Source organism: Drosophila biarmipes, chromosome 3R (genome assembly GCF_025231255.1).
Source record: "Drosophila biarmipes strain raj3 chromosome 3R, RU_DBia_V1.1, whole genome shotgun sequence".
Lineage (NCBI taxonomy): Eukaryota > Metazoa > Arthropoda > Insecta > Diptera > Drosophilidae > Drosophila > Drosophila biarmipes.
The window spans coordinates 27,865,089-27,887,316 of NC_066616.1; the positions used below are offsets into that span (position 1 = coordinate 27,865,089).

At 43.2% G+C, this 22,228-nt stretch overlaps 1 protein-coding gene across 3 annotated transcripts in view; it reads right to left on the reverse strand.

Moving 5' to 3' along the window:
* Window positions 1-22,228, reverse strand: part of LOC108024611 (extracellular serine/threonine protein CG31145) — a 71,497-nt gene that overhangs the window by 3,185 nt on the left and 46,084 nt on the right. For 2 of the 3 annotated variants that reach the window (XM_017094637.3, XM_050888408.1), the window contains exons 8-12: window positions 15,540-15,818; window positions 7,785-7,909; window positions 6,779-6,857; window positions 6,012-6,104; window positions 3,249-3,492 (exon numbers count right to left, since the gene is read on the reverse strand). In XM_017094637.3, coding sequence (XP_016950126.1) covers window positions 3,249-3,492; window positions 6,012-6,104; window positions 6,779-6,857; window positions 7,785-7,909; window positions 15,540-15,818 — 820 coding nt within the window. Of the gene's footprint in view, window positions 1-3,248; window positions 3,493-6,011; window positions 6,105-6,778; window positions 6,858-7,784; window positions 7,910-15,539; window positions 15,819-21,724; window positions 22,211-22,228 lie in introns of those variants that run through there. The other variant, XM_044091108.2, reaches the window with a different exon arrangement.

Consider the following 22,228-nt stretch of genomic DNA (forward strand, 5'->3'; position numbering starts at 1 on the left):
CCGGAAATCAATTCGCATTCTTGCAGGCAAACAGCGAGCGGCCAGCAGGATTGCCTGTCTTAGCGGCTGCCATTCGGTTGTGTATTTACACTTAGGAATAGGGGTTTCTTACTCCACTATGAGCTCGTGGATACTTAAAGAAATATCTAAGTTAACATAACTATTCCCCTTGATAGGAAATAAGGAAAAGAGTCCTTTCTAAAGTACACAAACCCAGAATATAATTTATTAAATATATTTTAGATTTATAATAATCCTAATATTTTATGGTTATTTCTTAGTTCTTAACCCACTTTATGTTAGATTTAAAAAAATCAATTAAAATATATACAAGCCGGATATATACAAACCGGATATACCTTAGATATAGTACACCCTCCTCTCAGATTTCCTAGTAGTTCCCAAAAACTATTTAATCACCACCAAGCCTCCCCATTTTCTTCATTATACTGTGCTCTTGATTTCATCACCTCAGCCCCTTTTTTCGCCCAGTGTAATAATATTAATTTTGCTTTATGGCTGCTCTCTCTTCCCGACTTTCTTGCGAATTCTTCCAACTGCAGGCCAAATTAATTTTGCTTAAATTAAATTATTTGCCCAGCGCCCTCCAAGGCGGGCAATAAAACTTTTGCGCGAGCCCCAGCGCCTTCCTCCCCTCTTCCCACGACCAGGCCACCGCAACTTACCTTCCGTCCCTGGGTTGCGGGGTCAGGGGGTCAACAATAGCGACAACAACAAGGACAACAACGAGGGCGGGATCAGAAACAGGAACAAGAAACAGGAACGGGAACAGGAACGGCAAACGGGAGCGGTAGCGGTAGCAGCAACGCAAAAAAAAATATATATATGAAATACTATATATACAAAAGAATTAAAAATAAGGGGTGCCCGGCGCACAAAAATGCATAATAAAAGCTCGGCGCGTTGGGCGTTTTATGCTGAGTGGGCGTGGCGTCGTCGCAGGCGGAGGCGGAGGCGGAGTGTGTAATGACCGGAAGCAGGGGCGGCGTGGCCCAGGGGGTGGGTTAACCGTCCGAAGAATGCAGCAGGCGGTGCAAAGCAAAGCAAGGCAAACAGAAAGCGGAAAATGCAAACTGGGGGAAAAGCAACAAACTACTAGCATGAAAAAAAATGTGGAAAAAAGCAAACATAAAGCAGAAAACTCAGGTAAGTTAACGCTGCCATGGTGACAGAGGGGGCGGATTTGTGGGGGGCTCTCATAGCGCTCTTTAGCCCCACTGTTCACCTTAGCTTAGCCGAAAAAAATATGCATAAATCAAGCAAAATTAAATTTTATAAGAGCAGCGGGAAATGGAAAACGCGGCAAAAAAGATAGAATGTGAGGCAAGCAATTTGCAATTTTTGTTAGCTGCGCGTTAAATGGACTTGATAAGTTCGCGGAACGCAGTGGAGAAGCTTTAAGATGCAATCACTTTCAAGAAATGGACCCCTAAGCCAGCAGATAATCACAAAATGCAGTACTCAAAGGGTTAAATTAAAGAAATTCTAATGGTATTACAGCAAATATGTCTTAGTTGTTAAGGTGATATGATTTTAAAAGTAAATTATACGTGCACATTTAAGATTTGAACTAAGTTATGATCCATAAACATTTCTCAAGATGCCTTAAAGTATGCCACAGTAAATTGCGTCGAGGAATTCGAATATGAGCTTGTTTAATGTTAAAACAAAATATTTCGAGTTTAATAAACCATTTCAATTGAACCTATAAATACACATTTTTCAACCACAATTCGCTTTTGAATCCCAGTAAAAATAATAAAACTCCACTTTATCCCGCTTAATCTAATCAATTGTTTAGTTATCATGATTGCTCTCCCCCTTTTCATTTCAGTCATTGCAATTTAGTTACCCAGAGAACCCCCTTAACTGAATTCCCAAAGCATTTAACAAGCGTGCAAATCAAATTTGCAACTTAATTAAAATTCTGTTCAGTTACAAAAAATTTGCTCGTTGTTTACAGCGCTGGGGAAAACAAAACTTAGTCAGGCCGGAAAAGGAAAAGGAAAGTAAGGCAGCCTGAAGGGCAAAAAGCGGGGGGTTTTCCCAGGAAAAAAGGGGGGGTGGCGCCGGAAAAGGAGAAAGAAAAATGATCTCTTGTGCATAATTTACAGTTTTGCCTTACGCCAAATCTCAAGTATACACTTAACCATTTTCTACTTGCAAACTGTTTGGAGAGCGAGCCGCAAAAAGAAAGGGGGCAAATAAAGAGAATTATTCCTTTGAGGCTTCGGGGCAGGGTTACTAAAAAAAATATATCTTCTATGTATAAATAGACTAAAAATAAAATGCCTCTGCCGGAGTAAATCTGAGGGATGAGCGGGCCGAACCCTTTTTATGGCCACACAGCTCGCCCACTGAGACAGTCCCAAAGTCCTGAAGTGGACAGGACTGGGCTTTAATTTTTCGGTAATTTGCATTTAAAAGCTGTTGCCGTTGGTCCCTTTTTTACCCCCTCAGTTTTCCTGTTTTCATCATTTTTTCCTGCCCGCCAGAGCTTGTGTTTTTTTCGGTTGATGGAGTGGACTCTAGAATTTATTAACGCCAGCGACTGAGCCCTGGGTTTCCTGCATTTTATATTCCATTTTACGCTTTACCAGCCGCTGAAGAACTGATACAATATTTCTGCTCTTAATTCAACGGCCAAACGAATGAATGAAATGGCAATGGGAATGGGAATGGGAATGGGAATGGGAATGGCATTGGAGTGGCCCGCTGGGGAGGGTGAAAGGTAAACGAGTCCGTGGCACAAACAAAGGATAAAAGGCATACGAACAACAGAAATTATGCAAATTAAAAGTGAGTTCTTTTCGCTTTTTTGGGCCTGGCTAGCCGGCGCTAGCGCCATTTAAAATTCCCTCTAAGCCCTGAGTGAGTTGTTCTGGGGCTCATGTAATTCCAAGAACTGACCATATATCTCACCTGTTGCGAGCCACACCCACAGCTTACAATCTAAGGACTAGGCTACAGACTAAGTAAATAAAGTGATTTGTTATTTGGCCCGGCCAGGCGCACGAAATTGGTAATGAAAGCGGGCGGAGCATAAATTGTAATCTGGCGCGGTGTTGAAGCTGGTCGTGCATTAATCAAAAACCACTTAGCCAGGCCCACAGACATGATCCCCAAATACCCATGCCCAGACCCATGCGTGCTCTTGGATGCTGTGAGGATGTTGGATGAAGTGTCTGAGGCACGACCTGGGATGGGGATAGCTCTCGCATACATACCTTGCGATTGCCGGACTCGAAGTTGGGCAGAAAGGCGGCGAAGGAGCCCTCCAGCATATCGGGGTTGCCGCAAATGGCATGCGAGGTGTCACAATAGTACGAGCACTTGCCATGGAAGCATAAATTCAGCGATGGCGAAACAAAGAACGTCTTCAATAAATTCTCCTCGGCCAGTTGATAAATTTCGGTCGTAATGTTCAGTGTTCGGCCGGCCACGGGCATGGCGCGCCGGAATCCCAGGATCCTGAAATGAGGGAGTGGTGCAGAAAAGCGGTTAACAAAATGCCAAAAAAAAATTGAGGGGGGAATACACAGTTGAGGTAAACGGCCAAGCGATTCCCTGTTCAAAATTTAATTTAAGCCATTTTCTCAATGTCAAGTTAACTTTAACCTTCAGTTAAAATTTTCATTTGAAATCAGTCAGTTTCCCAATATCATGTTACTGTTTAACTGATTGAAAAATTGTAACTAAAAACAATTTATAGTTGAACGAACATTTTACTAACTAATTGGAACCTTAACCTGACATTGGGAAATGGGCCGTAAATAGACATTGCATACTCCAAAAAATTCCAAATAAAATCAAAGAACTTCTCATTGGTCATTCAGACACCAATATACCCCAATCACCCATCCTAGTACCCCGTATAAACAGTAACATCCCACGAAATAACAGCCTGCGCCAAGTAAACTTTTCCTTAATGGTTCGGGGAGGCAATGGAAAAAGACTGCGTGCGAGGCGGAATGCGTGATCAAGAATAAGAAAAATATTTGTGGACTGTTGTCAGGGTGACGATAAGAAATAATACAATAAGGAAAATAATTCCATGTTTATTTAAGGAAACCCAACCGCACAACAATTGAGCTAATTGAGTGAAACCCAATCCCGGCTGTCTCGTCTTTTTCTTGCTTTATTTTCATCAATCAAACGGCGAAGGCGAGGTAAAAAATAGACTCCAAATCAAATCAATGAATGAAAATTTCAGCCTTCTTTCCGCCGAGTCACGGTTAGTCTCTGCTCGCATCTGAAAGGGTTCACGTGAGATTTATGGTTGGCCGGGCAACGGAGGCGGTGGACTGACCAGAAAATATTATCGAAATTATTTGGCAACACGGAGCATGTTCCATTGTCTGGGGGTCGACGGCAGCCTGGGGTCAGTGGGAAAATGCCGTAAATTTCCATCACCCAGCCAGGGCCACTCCATCACACACTCCGACCACTCCATTAGATGGCCTGTCAGCCCAAGTTTGCCCCGGCAATCCTCCGGAGTTTTGGCCAGCCAATCGACAGGAGACTTGGCCAACTCGATGGGATGTGGCAGTGGCTGTGGCAGTGGCTGTGCGGCATGTGCGTGCGTCTGGCAGCCACAACAATTACACAAGTTATGACGCCTTATCTAAATTCAAAAATCCCCCTGCAATTAACCTGCCCGTCAAAGTTTTGTCAAAGGCTAGCAGCAGCTGCTTGCCAACTATGCAGACAATTCCAGTCCAAATGGCGGCTGGACATGTCAGGCCACTTGGCCGAGTTAATTAGCCATGAAAGGGCGGACAGATAGCAGTTGGCCACGGGTCATGTGGCCACATCATTTACATGAGCTTTTTGCCTTTTGAAAAATATATTCTTAAACATCATTTGATGGCGCCATTTGGCCTTGGCCTCCCTCCGAACGGCCGGGTGTATGTATGGACATTTTTTATTTTATTTGCCCCGGTCATCATAAATAATGAACACGAATTGACTGCGGTCTGACCTCAGTATGTGTGGGCTGGTGTGTCAGGATTATTGGGGATTCTAATCGCAGAGGGTCAGGCATCCCGGCCAAAAGTGTTATAAATTTGAATGCCGAATGTTGGCCAAGGGACCGGTTCACATGGCGGACAAATTGGTTAATTTGATTGCTTCGTCATGCACTAAAAAAGCGAATAACTTTCGAGGGGCCATAAATGTGAAATGTGGCAGCGAAAATAAATTGAACTTTGCTACCGGGAAGTGTAGCCATTATTGGGCAAAGGAATGCTCAGTGTTAGTATGCAGTATTATAAATATTTATACCCTTTTGATGATAGTTCAATGAAACTAAGCACTTGCATTTTTATGGTGAAATTTTGCGGTTAAAGGGGTGGAAATAAAAAAGCTATTATTTTGAAAACATAAAAACGAACTAGGTTTCGATGTTGTATTAAAAGTAATGGAGGGTTACTTAAGGCAAAATCAGTTCGTACCGCTAGCCTTTGCTTTACTAGTTATATAGGGTATAACTTCGAATGCTTTAGCTTTAATTTTCTTTCCCAAAGCTCAGTAAAACTATTAAAAATGCTGATAAAAACCTAAAACATAATCCTTTTTAGGAACCAACAGGGGTATTCCATAATTGAATTCCCGAAAAAGACTTGTCTGCCTTTTCCAAATTAAATCAGACTATGTCCCGCCATTCCAGGCTGCAGTCTCGTTTGCCTAACTGAATATTTCAAATTGATTTTGCACAATATTTCCCTGATTTCCCGCGCCTTTGTGTTGCGGTAGCACAATCCATTCAGCGCTCACCATAAATATTTACGTATAATTGAAAATTAAATGAAAAATAAATAAGAGTATGCCAGGCATTTACATGGCGATGCCGGGGCAGATTTAATTCGATCGAACGATTTTCGCAGCGGAATTCTTATGCACTCGACTGCCCCCGGTGGAGTTTCCCTCCAGTAAAAGGAAATGCAGGGCGGAAAATGGGGGAGGGGGTGGGAAAAGTAGTGGTAACTCACCTGTCCAGGTGGAAGGCGGCAATCTCGGCGTTGTGGCGCTCGTAGTCCGTGAAGTAGAAGTGGTTGGGCAGCGTTTGCTGCTCCCGCGGAAACCTGGGGAAATGCAAATGAGAGTCCGGGATCAGAGGTGTGGCAATGGGGCTGCGGCGTAATGAAATGAATAGAAACTGCGGGCTTCTGTCACCGGCTTAATGCATTCGCGTTGGGGGCCACTTTGAATTTTCCCACGCTGGACCTGCATCGGGGCTACGTGCTACCTGCCAGCTTAATTACTTACACGAAAGGGAGTGCTATTTAAAAAAAAAGAAGTACACACATATTTATTTAAAAATACAGAAAAAAAGAAACGCTTTCATTTAAATTGCAAATGAATGGCATTATAAGGACACTTTGCACTTTGGCAGCTGCTGGGGCGCAAAAGGAATGGGAAAACCAGCACGTTGACCAAGCCAACGCGTTTAAATCTCATTAAAAAGTGCATGAATGTTTTAAATTCGCAAGCAGCTCCAAGTGCCACCGCAAAACGACGGCAATGGACGTGGAATTTTCATCGACAGGCCGCAGGAAAGTCAGCGAATAAAAAGCGCAATTTTATTTACTCGGCTGCGCGAAAAGTGTTGTCGACAAGTGGGCGAGAGTTGCATTCATTACAGCGCAAAAATCCAGAGGCGTGGTGGGAAAATCGTAGGGACAAATGCATTAAGCGGCGACAGACCGGGAAATCTTCGCTCCGTCCAGCCATCCATCCATCCGTTGGCCAAACTCACCGCATCGGCTTCATTAAGGCCTTGATATCGTTCGGGTACTCGATGATCAATTTCAGCTGGGTGCCGCCCTCCTTTTGCACTGCAAAAGCGATGGAGAAATGAATGTAAATTAATCAAGCACTCGCAAATTAATTGAAGCAAAAACCGAAATTCATGCAATTCTCACTTCACCGCTCACCGACTGCGTCGGCAGTAGGCCTTTGCAAAAATGACTGCATAAACAAATTACACTCGACTAAATACCAATTAAAATGCGTTCAAAAAGCACACAAAAATTGCGTATACGCAACCGCACAAAGGAACCCCAAATGAAAGCCGCCTTGGTCCGCCTGTGTCTGTGTGTGAAGTGAACCGAATAGTTTGATCTCTGCAGCCATGTTTCTGGCCGACCATAAGGGAAATTACATGCATAAAGCGAGAAACTCCTGCCGCCCTGCAGACCGCATTTTATGAGAATTTATTCTAAAACAAACAAATGAAAATGGGCCCCACACCCCACCCCCCATTCTATGCGCTTGCATTATGAATTATGTCTTAAAAGTTGCTCTCTAAAAACCAAAGTCCTGCGTGTTTGGCTGCGCCAGAAAGCGCCTGTGTACGCGGCGTATACGTGATAAATGCCAGGCAGCACAAAGCCAAAGTTGCAGCAATTATGCTGCCACAGTGTCATTGTTGCACTCTGTCCCCTCGCTCTCGGCTTTTCCCTTAACTGCAAATGAGTTTTCTTTTCGCAGCTCCGAGCTGGCGCTGTTAAAAGTTTATTATTAATAAATTATGAGTTTAATGAATGCGCTGGAAAAACTTTGCTATGAAAATAGTTTCGCAGCGGCACCTCAATAATGCCAGCCGCCAAGCTCTACATAATTGAGTTAAATGTGCAGCTGAGTCTTTGCACCCTACCCCGTACCCCTAAACACTCAGAGAGGTCGGCAGGCGGGCAACAAACTTGGCCAGTATTTATGACTTTACAATCCCACAATCGCCGAACGGAAGCAGACTGTCTTACCAACATGCTGTATTGGCAGCTTGATCATGTCACGTAGCACCGCATCCACCAGAGTGTCCTGCTCGCCGTACAGCTCCTTCTTCGTGATGCGCAATTGGAAGCGCTCCAAATTGCTGGCATTTGCACTGCAAAGGGACGGTGGTAGACTGGGTTTAGATGGAGTCGGCAAAAGGGAAACAAAATGATAGAAATGTAAGTAAAAATCGAGCGGAGCAGCCAAGAGCCAGCTGTCGTTTGCAGGCAAGGAAGCCATAAGGACAATCAGGCTGGAGTTTGTGCACTCGAAAGAAAATGTACCTAAAATGCGAATTAATATTAAAATACTTATGTAATAGACTAACTTATCAACCGCCTAAATATCAACAAAAGTATACACTTTGGACTTGTTTTAAAAAAAGGGAAGGCCCTATGACAATAGTTAATGTTGTAAGTAACTACGTAACAACGCAAAACATATGTATAAGCTTGTTTTATTTTATCAAATATAGTAAATTAATATTTAAAAAAATATACATGTCTTTTCAATGCCTTAACTTGGTTCTAATTTGAGTTCGTATCATATTAAGTAAGAAAACTTACAACATCGAGCGAACGATTCGTTGTTCAAACATACTAAAATATATAAATTTTAAAATTATTATTTTTTTATTTACTTAAAATATAAAAAATTAAAAAAAAACTTTTTATATCAGCACTATAATTGTTAGATATATTCTAAATATTGTATTATTTTTATACCGTAAAAGTCCCTTTTTTGCTAAAATATAGGCATTTTTCTTGGCATAGCACAAGCACCCCGCACTTTTTCCCCAGTGCATTCACTTCTCGGGGCTCCCTCATAAGTATGCCATGTTTTCGGGCTGCATATCAAGATTTCTCACATTGATTTGTCAAAGCAATGCCCTGCTCCTTTGCCATTCTTTGCCGCTTTGCCTCTTTGCCGCTGCTGTCATGACAATTTGGTTTGCAAATGCCAAGACACCCCCACATCAGGCAGCCGTAATCTTCGGTGGTCGATTTTTCCTGTTGCTGGTATGGCATGGCATAGTTGGCACTGGCAATTGTCGGAAAATATCTTTTCCTTACCGATTATGCCTTCCACACTCTGCCATGTCTTTTGACATGTGCCGCTCACATGGCGAATGCTTTTGTCTTAAGCTCTTGCAGCTACGCTTTCAGATTTAGTCCAATTTGTGCTGGTTAAGCACTCAGAGCCCTGCCAGAATTCAGAACTTAAGCTGCAAAGTGCTCTGCCACGGCATTAGCTTGCCCGTTGCAATATTGCATGGGCCACAATGCACAACAATTTATACCGGCAGTCAGCCAGACAGCCGGTCAGGCAGTCACAGTGACGACAAATTGAAATGCAAAACCCAGAGCTCTCCACTCGGTTGGTCAGTCAAAAGTGAGGAATGAGCTGCGATGTCAGCTCCATTGTGCAGCAAGTTTATCACGATAATGAAGTCATATCCGTTGCTCCGCCGAATGCTGCTCTCAATGGCGTCTACATATCTCATTGTCCCTAGGCAAGAAGAGTTTCTTACACTTTCCACCATCCAACCACCCACAGCCCCCGGCACACTCATAATTTGCCCGTCGACTTCTGTTATACTTCAACGCCTAACCCTTTTTTGCGCCGTTGGTCTTTGTCCGCCGGAAGGAAACAAATGTCTGGCAGACAACCTTCTCGTGCCCCGAATGACTTTCAATATATCAGCGTTTTATGGAAATGGTGACAACTTCCCGGCGACCAAAGAGCTCACAGGCCCTGCTACTCCCCCTGCTCCACCTGGTGGCGCAAAAGTGCTCGCAATCCGGTGACAATGACCAGGATTCGCAGGCCAGAGAAGGGTTAAGAGAGATGACGACGGTTCTATGGGGGGCTTAGATTCGTGGAAAAGAGATACATCAAGAATCCAAGGCAGGCTTAAAGCCGCAAGATTAAAGTCCAACCAAAGGTCTGAAAAATGAATACCCAACTGCCCCTGTCATCTGTCTGGCAGAAAAAGGGACATTTCCTGGCGATGGCGTTTAAATGAAAGCCTGCTAAAATAAAGCTTGATCCTGGGAACAAACATTAGATATGCGCTTTTAGGAAAAGTATAATGGGTTTTTTAAAGCAGCGTTAATGCACAGATAAAAAAAAATACATTTTTTTACTATGATTCTAAGTATATTCAATTCATACGTTTTAATTTTGTAATAATACAATAGTTTTGTGTCTTTATATTTACTGAATTTTTTAACTTTTTTTAAAGCATTTGTAATTTTCTTAAAGTAAATATTTTCCTAATAAATCCAATACAAAACACCAAATTCTGATAAAATGAATTTTGTTTTAAAAAATGCTCTTAAATGTTCCAAAAATATCTTTTAACAGTGTCCTGCGAAGTATAAGGAACGTGTTAGCTTGGCCCGGTCGAATTTCTGCTCGTGCTTCATTTGTCAACTGTGGCGAAGCTGCTGCCGCCGAGGAGGAGTAGCCGTAGACCATTGGAATCCTGGGCGGGAGCTGCGTAATTGATGAAGCCCCCCATTTGGACACTGACTAAGCACTGGCCGCCGTCCGCAGAGTGGCCATATGTTGTGTGAGTCTGCGGCTTGGCCGAAACGGCCAGCTGTTGCACTTTTTGGGCCAGAAACCGTGGAGCAGTGGCACACTGAGACAAAAGAAGAGTGCCAGCCGAAGCGAAGTCAAATCCCTTTTGGTAATTGAGTCACGTAAATCAGTTGCAGCGGCCGGCAGTCAACAAAAGCCAAAATCGCATTACAGGAGAAAGTGAAAAGGGGGTGGTGGGTGGGTGGCACGCCAAAAGCGCACGTGACACGTGGCCCACAAGCACATACACTCGAACAAACGCTGACAAGCGCAGCGACAGTCGTCCAAAACCCCCCCAAACTGGCCTTCTTTTCGCCCGTCCTTCAACCCACCGCCCCCCCTTTCACTGGTCTAAGCCCGCGCAAAACTTTGTTATGCAAAGCGTTGACAGCTCAACAACGATGACAACAACGTACCGCAGCGCAAAAACAGAAACGCGCGAACAAAAAAATAATTGAAAAAGAGATTTTCATATAATTGGTAGTACCCCGCGTGCCCCCCCTGGGCAGTTGCACGTTCCTGGCGGTTACTTGCGTCAAAAGTTTACTTTGAGTTATGTTTAGCGGAAATTAAATTTATTTATGTCAGCGGCGGCGACGGACGACGGACGACGAGCTCCTCGCTGAATGACGCTCACTAATCAGCTTAATTGCGCTCGGTTTGACGATTTGACGGGGCTGACGGAATCCGGAAAACGGAGTCCGGAATGCCGAGGATCCCGGCGAATCCCGCAGTCCTGCAGCACAAGTCCTGCGGAAAGCCGCTGCCATGGCAATGGCCAGGAGTAAACTTTGCTCACAGCTGAACATTATTTCGCGTACTTTGGCCAAGGATAAAAGAGAGAAGCGCTGAAAGGATACTTTAAGCCAGATTTTTGTTTACCGAAAACTATATTACAGTTACGCCATCAAGATTACAAGTATTAATTAGTGAGGGGTGCTTTTAGCCTCCAAAAATACTGCAAGCATGGAATTGAAATATTTCGACAAACTGTTTTATATAAACTTTCATCCCAACACTTTAACTTTGGCTTAAGTTGAGAATGAAGTACGATGGAGAGATACTTTGAACCAGACTTTACCTAAGAAACACTGGAACTAACGTAAATCTAACGAATCTAACGCTGGGAAATTGTTATCTACACAATTAAGCTGACCTTATGTTTAAGAAAAAGTGGCTAAAATACATTTTATTTTCCCTTCGATACTTTTTAGTTACGTTGACCTCAAAGTTTTCAGCCAATAGTTCTTAAGTCTTGGTTTATTTCCTTATCTCAGTGTAGAACTTGTTTAAAACTATTTTAACTGACTGCTCAAGATAAATTTATAAAGATGATATACCTGTTCGATACCAACTACGCCCTTGACTTTCTTCTTTCCCGATAGGACTTACTAATTAATATAATATCAAATTTCGCTTGCCACAGGATTGAAGCTTGGCCCACAGAAATCTGCACTTCTGGGGGAAACTTTCCAACCAGGATTATGAGTGGCCGAGTGACTGGCTTTCACTTGTTGTTCCCACCGCCCGTTGCTGTTGTTCCTGGCCGGCTGGGTGGGTGTTATCCGCGGTGTTATAGCGCCGCGCCGCGCCCGGCGAAGTGGGTACTATAATAACAGCTGTCAGCCGGCATGTCCTGGCCTTTGCTTAAGACCCACCAGGACTCCAAGCCACCGGACCAGCCAGCCCCATCCAACCATTCCGCAATTATTTCGCCATAAGAAAATGTCAGTAAAGTTTTCCCCATTTTCCCCGAGCAGCTGCGTCCGCAGAGCCGCAGCCGCAGAGCCGCAAAAGTGCTGCTTAGATGGAGAGGAGCAAAAAGTTTGTGCGTGTGAAATTTTGCGGCCGCCAGGAGCAGCGGAGGAACCATCGAAATGGACGGAGCCGGGACTGCAGTCCGGACACTTTTGAGCCCAGTTAGTGGGGCGGCGATGGAGCCAGCCATTCCGGGCAAAAAGGAAAGTGAAATTAAACTTATATTGTAGCCGGGGATAAAACTTGGGCTTCGGCGGCAAGAGCGCGAACATTAAAACCAATGACAGCAGACCAACTGCAGCTGGGATCGGCGGCAAGGGCGGGAAAAGCGGGAAAAGCTGATGGGGGCGGGGTCGGAAAACTTCTTCCACATCCACTGTTACCACTACTTTGCCATCCGAAATGTCAGCAAGCTCTGCGAGTTTTACACACTCTCGTCGACATTGAGCATAGTCTTTTATTACCCGGCGTTCGCAGGATTCCTGCCCAGGATTCGCATCCTGACCGACAGCTGGTAAAACTTCAGCTGTTTCTCCTTTTTAGCCGGGTGTAATTCGCTCTCGAAATAAGATTTCTGTCACCGCTCGTTGCCCGCGTTGCTGGGGTCGCAATTGCAGGCTAATTAAAAATTTGTCATACTAATTAAACGCAAGCCGCGCTCGGAGGACACTGTCACGACCCCGGGATTTGGAACTTGGCGAAAATGGAGCTGAATCAGCGGCAACTTGGCCCTAATTATATACCCAACTAATGCCGGACAGGCTTTTGTAGTCGCTAGTTTGGCGTCTACATGTACCTGACTCTTCAGCAGCTGCTGGTAATAACTCATCCAGTAATTTTAGGCGCATTTGCATTTTGTCACATTTTTTCTTCACCTGCAGCAGCAGTCTCTTTTCTTTCGGCATTCTGCATTGTTACCCGAGCAGGGGGGCCAAAAAGTGCTGACTAAGCCGCTGGCTAAAAGGGGGGCTAGAAAGGGGGGTAGATTTTGGCTGGAAGACAAGGGAGCCGAGCACGTGGAGCACGTGTGGGGAGCTCGGCGACAGAATTTTAATGAGATATCGCCGGGAACGAGCGACAGGCGACAGCAGGAGTGGAACCAGAACCAGGAGGAGATGGCAGCTGGGCTACGCCTTGATCCTGTTTCAGCCAACTCAGATCTATCTTTCTATCTTTTTGGGTTGATTAGTTGTAAGGGGATACGTTTAAGGGCTGCGGGAACTTAACTGCAAATGGGACTAATGAACTGGATGTCGACTTTTAAATAATAGGTATACTCTTATAGTATTAGTATTATTTTCTAAATAATACAAATAAAATAGGGTTTCCTAAGATTGCAGAATATTTTATAGGATTGAACCAGAGATTCCAATTTATAAGCTTATCCTTATAGCAACAAAATAGTTCTGTAATGGTTCCAAAAAAAGTGTAATTTAATTTCTTAAGATCAAGGAAAGAAACCTAGCATTGAAAACATTTTTTGTGAATTAAATCTACCTTTGTACAAAATTATAGCCTACTTTTCTTTACATACTATTTCGAAACAAATTTTAGAAGGCCAAAGCTGAAAGTTCCTAAAAACTAAGTATCACTACAACAAGTAATATCAAATGATCTCCAAACAAATAGGGGCTATAAAATTCGCACTTAAGCTGCAAGAGCATCCCCACGTCTAGTGCCGGCTAACCAGGTAAACCCAAACCCTCTGCCACCTTTTTTCCCCCTGCACATTTACTGCCGGCAATTTCGCTTGTTAATGAAATTTGCATTTTGCTACGTGCGACACACCAAAGGCAAAAAAAAGTAGCAAACTTTCCGGCTTGCTTTTCGGTGATGTGCTATAAATTAGAAAATCAAGCATTTTATGCTAATGCCGACGCCCACACTTAGCCAACTCAGACTCAGACAACACCCACCCACGGCTAGCAACACAACAACAGCGACAACAACTTGAGTTTGACAAGTTTTTGCCACTTTGCATTTTAGCCATTTTCGATTTACTCCACTTTCCCGCCACCACTACTCCCCCAATTTTTGTGCAACTTCAGCTGGGGCAATGTTCGGCAACTATTGAGGCAAATGAAATTACTCATACGCTACGTATTCAATTTTGATAAAAACTGCCAAGACGATTCGCAAAACGCATTGTAAAAGCGAAGGGGGAAAAGGGCGGAAGATGGAGAAAACTAAGCTGATTACCGAGGAAGAAAATCAAATGAAAACTCGTCGAAATAAATTTCATTGCTGTCTCAGGGGGGAAAAGCGGAAGCCCCCGAAAGGAGGAAAATTGGAAAGAGATTCCGCCGGCGGTGGCGCAGATACGCTGCAAATCCACATTGATTTCTTTATTGCACTTTTATTTGATTGTGCTCGCATGAAATTACGCATACGCCATGTTGAGACAAGGCAAACTCTCATCAACGTTATCGGCGGTCGGCATCCGGGAGATGGAACCGATGGAGCAGTTGCCACCGGCAACAACAATCAGGCAACACTTACCAGCGACAGATAGAGACATGCCCGTAAAGATGTGGGCATAGAGCGATTTCTGGGGGCTTACACTGAAAAAAAATGCCTACCTACAGTAGAAACATTGCTTCAAAGCTATATGGGAAATTCGTATAGAGAATATTATGTGCAAAAACATATTATTCATTTAATGACAGAACTAAAAACTTTATAAAGTGCTTTTAAATTTTTTAATTAATTATAATTTACTTCAGAAACAATTGATCATATTTTATAAAATATAGTTTTTGGAATACTTAGTAGCGAATACTTAATTTAGTTTGTATTAAAAGGTTATTTTCATTGTCAATATATTTTATGTACCTAATCTAAAGATTAATTTCCGGACCCAAGGAAAATTCTTGACCACTTAAAGGTAACTTAATTTTATAACTATGAATTAAAATAAAAAATAAATAACCTTGTACGCATCTTCAATGTATTTCAATGATATTTTCAATATTATTATTTATATAAATATCTTATTCTTCTTACAGATTGAAAAAAAATGTTTTACTGCATCCTAGGAAGACTCTTAATCCCATAATATATCAAAAGCAAATCTTTTTGCCAACTGTAAGGACTAAATGTCTAAAACGTAAATGTGTCACGTAAATGGAGCGTAAATTTCAATAAAAATCATTTCAATTCCGTTGAAGCCCGAAAAGTGTCGTAACTGCTTGCCGTGCTCCTCTCGTTTTACTATCCTTTTCCTCTGCAGAACCGTAAATTTACCACCCCCAGCACCCACCTCCACTATCAATTACCACGTACCGGGGGTAAAGTGGCTCGGGCTCGGGGGTAAAAAACTGTAAGCATTATGTCCTTCCGCTTAGGGGAAATTGAATTTTTTCGCTACTGGTTTTTATGTGCCACCACCACTCACTCACCTGGCCTTGCGATGCAGCATCTCCGCCAGCGTGGGATTGTCCCTGGCCACATCCGGCGCATTGTCCACAATCACATGCGAGTACTCGTCACTGACCAGGTGCTTCTGCAGATCCACATAGCGATCGTGTGGTATGGGCTTCCTGGTGGACATAGTGCCCGATGTCCCGGGTCCGGCGGCTCCGCCCGAAGCTCCGGCAGCCGCATCCTGGCCACTGGTCGCCCCGCCACTCTGGCTGGCCGCCGCCTGCGTGGAGGCCTCCTTGGAGCCCGAGGAATTGCTGGAATAAAAGCAAAAGTAGCCGAGAGTAATTGTGTTAGAGGGAGCCGCATTAAAAATGGAAAGCAAAAAAAAATGTGCCATAATTAGCGGAGGCCCCAAAGACTGGTGCACTTGACAATGGGCTCTAACTCTCTCTCTCTCTCGCTGGGGGTGGCTCTCGTTGCTAATTGCAACTGCCAAGTGGCCCACTGGCTTTTAGTGGCAGCCATCGAGCTGAACTGAAGCAACCTAGACGGCTAAGTGCCCCCTGGCCAGGCTCCCAAAGACACGCACTTGCAGGTAAGCTGAAACTTTGTCAGCTTGGGTTTTAGTTGCGTTTATTTAAGACGAACCAGCAGTCCCGACCCACACCCACCAGCCCAGACACACATGGGACTCTTCACTCGACTGCAATAAACTGAAATTGCAGGCACTTCAAGGGGCCTAACCACATGCCATACGAGGCTAAACTGTGGCTGCATCTATGGGGAATGTTTCTATAATAGCTGGAAAATATTTTAATATAATTTATAATTTTGATGAGGAGCTTACTAGACAATCTAAGCAAATTACAAACTTAACACCACTTATTAAATGCTGAAAACTAATTGAAATATACCTCTGTTTAAGAAATGTAAACTGGTTTTTGGTATTTTATATTTTGTAGTATTTTATATATTTTAGTTTTTATATGTTATTTTATAAATATGTGGTGGTAGAATTTATAGTAAATAACTGACATATCCAATCCATATTACAGCTCTCAAGAAAATTTAAAAAAAAACTTGCCTTCGGTATATTTTTAATTTCAGTATTTTCTAGATTTTTGCCGCATATTTTCCTAACCCAACCCACTGTCCTTGTGCTGTGGTAATCAGCAGCCGTTTAGACAGCGCCTGCTTCAGACAAAAAGAGTGCTTGAAAAATGAATTAAAGTTTTTGAATTTGTTGCATCCATTTTGCTAGCCTTGACTCATAGAAGTGCTCGGCGAAATGCTCGAGATATAACCAGGTTCTGGTTCTGGTCTGGTCCTGGTCCCCGATCCCCACTACCCTACTCCTCCCCCAGCTCGTTAGCATGCATATGTCCCCCGGGTGGCAAACGTAGAATTATGTGGCAGTTGTGTGACCATTAGGCCGAATGACAGAACCACCTGCCAACGAGGCACTCGTGAGCTGAACAGGCTGAACGGAGTGCACATCATTAGGCCAAAATCCCGAAATTTGAGTTTTTCGTGAAATGTCATTTTCTGGGAATTTCGTTTTTTTTTTTAATTGTATCCCAAGTTTTCGGGGCGAAAGTCCTGCCTGTCTGTCGGTGTGTCTGCGTCTTGTCTTATCCGTCAGGCAGACAGGTGTGTCTGTGCACATGTGTGTGATGCCTTGGGAGAATGCAAAACTTTTTCAATTAACAGTTGCCAGAGAATGTCTGGGCCAAGACAGCAGATAGGCCAACAGAATGAAGAGTGGTAGAATGGGTAAAATGGCAAAATGGCAACAGCAAGCCGAGAAGCTGTCAACATTCTGTCCCACAGGTTGGTTGAGACAATATATCTCCGGGTATCCGGGGTATCTGGGCGCCAAAGCGGCTTTTCCAGTGCTCGGGGGCTTATTAAAGAATTTTCCGCCGTAACGAGCCTGGGCGGATTTCGCACTCGCGTTTTATTGGCAGCCGCATAATGCCACTTTATGTGCTAATAAGTATTTAAATCCCCCCTTTTGTGCACCCACTTGCCGGAGTAGCTGCTCGCCTCGCGCTTTGTGCCCGCCTTTATTTATGGGGCTCGTGCAAAATTGATTCTGCTACAGAGAATATGGCCCTATATGGCGGTGCTGCTACTGTCTGGCACTATATTGCTGCACTGATCGATGTGCAACGCACTTAATTACACTTTGGCGAAACTTTGCTCATTAAAGTGTCACGTGGTGTGCGTAACGCTGGCCACAAAAGCTGCCCCATGTGCTGCGGTTAATTAACCAGTCAACTGCAACTGTAATGGCAATAGACGGGCCTGCAGCAACTGCAGCGACAATAGGGCGGCCACAGGATCATAGGTGAAAGTTTATGCAAGTCGAAAGCGATGACACCGCCATGGGGTTAATGGACGGGTTTAACGGAGTCCTAATTGGATTTCAGTGAAGTGCTTTTACGAACCATGTATGCTAGGTCAAGTCATGGGACATGAAAATGGGCTAAAATTTTGACCATCTCCTAAACGAAAGATTTAAATGTAGATATTAAGAGAATTCAACCACAAACTCATAGAGTTATACCACGTCTCAATCGGAATAAAATAGCTCAAGTTATGGAATTTAGAAATTCGGTTTTGGGCTCCAAGCGGCTCTCCAACTGGAATTACGGAAAAATGGGACATGAAAATGGGCTAAAATTTTGATCATCTCCTAAACGAAAGATTTAAATGTAGATCGTAAGAGAATTCAACCACAAACTCATAGAGGTATACCACGTCTCAATCGGAATAAAATAGCTCAAGTTATGGAATTTAGAAATTCGGTTTTGGGCTCCAAGCGGCTCTCCAACTGGAATTACGGAAAAATGGGACATGAAAATGGGTTAAAATTTTGACCATCTCCTAAACGAAAGATTTAAATATAGAACGTAAGAGAATTCAACCACAAACTCATAGAGGTATCCCACGTCTTAATCGGAATGGAATAGCTCAAGTTGTGGAATTTAGAAGTTCAGTTTTGGGCCCCCAGTCTGTAAGCCACTGAATTTGCAAAAAAATGGGACATAAAAATGGGCTAAAATTTTGACCATCGCCTAAACGAAAGATTTAAATGTAGATCGTAAGAGAATTCAACCACAAACTCATAGAGGTATCCCACGTCTTAATCGGAATAAAATAGCTCAAGTTATGGAATTTAGAAATTCGGTTTTGGGCTCCAAGCGGCTCTCAAACTGGAATTACGGAAAAATGGGACATGAAAATGGGCTAAAATTTTAATCATCTCCTAAACGAAAGATTTAAATGTAGATCGTAAGAGAATTCAACCACAAACTCATAGAGGTATCCCACGTCTTAATCGGAATGGAATAGCTCAAGTTGTGGAATTTAGAAGTTCCGTTTTGGGCTCCAAGCGGCTCTCCAACTGGAATTACGGAAAAATGGGACATGAAAATGGGCTAAAATTTTGATCATCTCCTAAACGAAAGATTTAAATGTAGATCGTAAGAGAATTCAACCACAAACTCATAGAGGTATACCACGTCTCAATCGGAATAAAATAGCTCAAGTTACGGAATTTAGAAATTCGGTTTTGGGCTCCAAGTGGCTCTCGCACTGGAATTACGGAAAAATGGGACATGAAAATGGGCTAAAATTTTGACCATCTCCTAAACGAAAGATTTAAATATAGAACGTAAGAGAATTCAACCACAAACTCATAGAGGTATCCCACGTCTTAATCGGAATGGAATAGCTCAAGTTGTGGAATTTAGAAGTTCAGTTTTGGGCCCCCAGTCTGTAAGCCACTGAATTTGCAAAAAAATGGGACATAAAAATGGGCTAAAATTTTGACCATCGCCTAAACGAAAGATTTAAATGTAGATCATAAGAGAATTCAACCACAAACTCATAGAGGTATCCCACGTCTTAATCGGAATAAAATAGCTCAAGTTACGGAATTTAGAAATTCGGTTTTGGGCTCCAAGTGGCTCTCACACTGGAATTACGGAAAAATGGGACATGAAAATGGGCTAAAATTTTGACCATCTCCTAAACGAAAGATTTAAATATAGAACGTAAGAGAATTCAACCACAAACTCATAGAGGTATCCCACGTCTTAATCGGAATGGAATAGCTCAAGTTGTGGAATTTAGAAGTTCAGTTTTGGGCCCCCAGTCTGTAAGCCACTGAATTTGCAAAAAAATGGGACATAAAAATGGGCTAAAATTTTGACCATCGCCTAAACGAAAGATTTAAATGTAGAACGTAAGAGAATTCAACCACAAACTCATAGAGGTATCCCACGTCTTAATCGGAATGGAATAGCTCAAGTTGTGGAATTTAGAAGTTCAGTTTTGGGCCCCCAGTCTGTAAGCCACTGAATTTGCAAAAAAATGGGACATAAAAATGGGCTAAAATTTTGACCATCGCCTAAACGAAAGATTTAAATGTAGATCGTAAGAGAATTCAACCACAAACTCATAGAGGTATACCACGTCTCAATCGGAATAAAATAGCTCAAGTTACGGAATTTAGAAATTCGGTTTTGGGCTCCAAGTGGCTCTCACACTGGAATTACGGAAAAATGGGACATGAAAATGGGCTAAAATTTTGACCATCGCCTAGAGGAAAGATTTAAATGTAGAACTTAAGAGAATTTAACCACAATGTCATAGAGGTACCCCACGTCTTAATCGGAATAAAATAGCTCAAGTTACGGAATTTAGAAATTCAATTTTAGGCTCCCATTCTGAAGCCTCAAAGTTTAGGACAACGACCTTATATAGTCACAGTTTAATAACAAATAAGAAAGCATTAAAAATGTAAGCCCTAAAACCTCAGTCAGCTGCAGCCACTTTAATTAAAAAAGGGCTAAGAAACACTCTGGAAAAAGCACAGGCAACAAAAAATGAAGATTGATAACAGCCCAAAAATGAGAATCATCACTGAAAATGAATTTTCCCTTGGCTGCCTGGTCGGTGAACATTTTACACCATTTGCAGTATTGCCAAGTTGCTGCCTCAGTTTTCAGTTTTTAATGAAATAATTAAAAAATTATAAGGCGCAGGAGAGGAGTGGAGCCGAGGAGCCGAGGAGACAAGACATGAAATCAGGGGCGTCTGAAGATGGAGACGGGCAAACATTTGATGCTTAAATAGAATTTATTACGCTTCACAGCCGCGTTGCACGACTCAGTGCATGGAGGCATCATAATTTTGCATTTGCCAGGGCGCATAAGTAGATAGCAGGGGGTTTTCGGTGCTCCTGGTGGTGGAAAGATGGTATGGGGTATCCCTTAGACGCAGCAAATACGAAGGAGCGGTTTCCGAAGGCATTCATTTTACGGGGCTGCTGGCAGGCGGCTTATGAATTAATTAAATATTTACTGGCTAAACATTGGCGTTTTATGTTGCCGGAATGGAGCGGCAAACGGAACCGAACCAGCCGGGATGAAGGGATCCCCCGCTGCCGGGATGCGATGGAACCGGAGTCGTTTGCTGCACCTGGGAGGAAGTGGAGCAGTCCTGCGAGGACCTGGAGGACCTGGCGGGAAGGATGGTCTTAACAGTTTCCCTTGCGCCTTGCTGCGTCATTTTGATGTTTTATTACTCGACTTCCGCCAGCCGCAGCAAAATGGCGGCCGAGACCATCACCGCCCCCAAGGACTTCGCCCATGCTTTCACCCAGGCTCTCGCCCACTTTCACCCACCGCACGCAACACAAAAAGTGGCCAACACAAAAAAATGAAGTGTTCCAAAGGTAAAACGTCTGTATATATTCTCTATGGCAAAAGGCATTAACATGACGCTCCCGTGCTGTGTTCCTCCTTTTTTCCTTGTACTTCCCAAGAAGTTCGCCCTGCTGGGCCTGGGTTTATGTTTTGTAGCAAATTACGTTTTAATGCCGGGGCCAACCAAGTTTTATTGCAACTTTTGTTGCATTTCAGCTAAATTGAATTATGTACCCTGCCGTGTTCAAGTCGCCCGTGGGGCACCAAGGCAAGAAGGGCTGCTTGCCGGAGTCAATGGCCCGACCCCGTTTGCGATTTGTGCATAATTTTTAATCCCCCGGAATGGCCAGTGGTGCTACGGTTGCTTTGGTCAGACTTGGGAGTAGTAAATTTCAACACGCCGTTCTCCACTCCTTGGGGGCCCAAAGCAAAACGGGGAAAACGCATTGAAATAGTGCTATATGGTTTATGGTCCCCCTCTGAGTTGGTATAATTTCTAAAAATTGTGTGGTGCCCAGCACTCTGCTATAAAATGTTTATTGTAATAATCAATTGGTCTGGAAATGTATATCAAAATTGGACTTTAAGTTACAATATTGGTAGTGGCTTATAGGGATGCCAAGCCCCTCCTAAAATCCTCCTTATTTTAACAAAATATCTTATGCCTTATGGCTCGCGTTTCATAATTTTTAAGGCCAAGGCAACCTAAAGGATGGATTTATTGTAAATTTTCTATACTAAAACTGGTTGAGGATATTTTCGGAATAGCTCTATATTTCAAATTCCAAAAAAAGTCAAGTTTGCACCTTTAGCAACCATCTTTACATCACCTTAATGATGACTTTTAAAAAACTTAGCTGAATTCCAGTTACCTTATGCTTGCACTAATGCCTCATTAATTTAATGAGGGTCCGTTTTCATTACAATACTCCTGCTTAACCCCATGAAGGAACCCCCATGCCAAAGGGATCCGCTGATTAATGGCGGGACTGGAGCAATAGATGGGT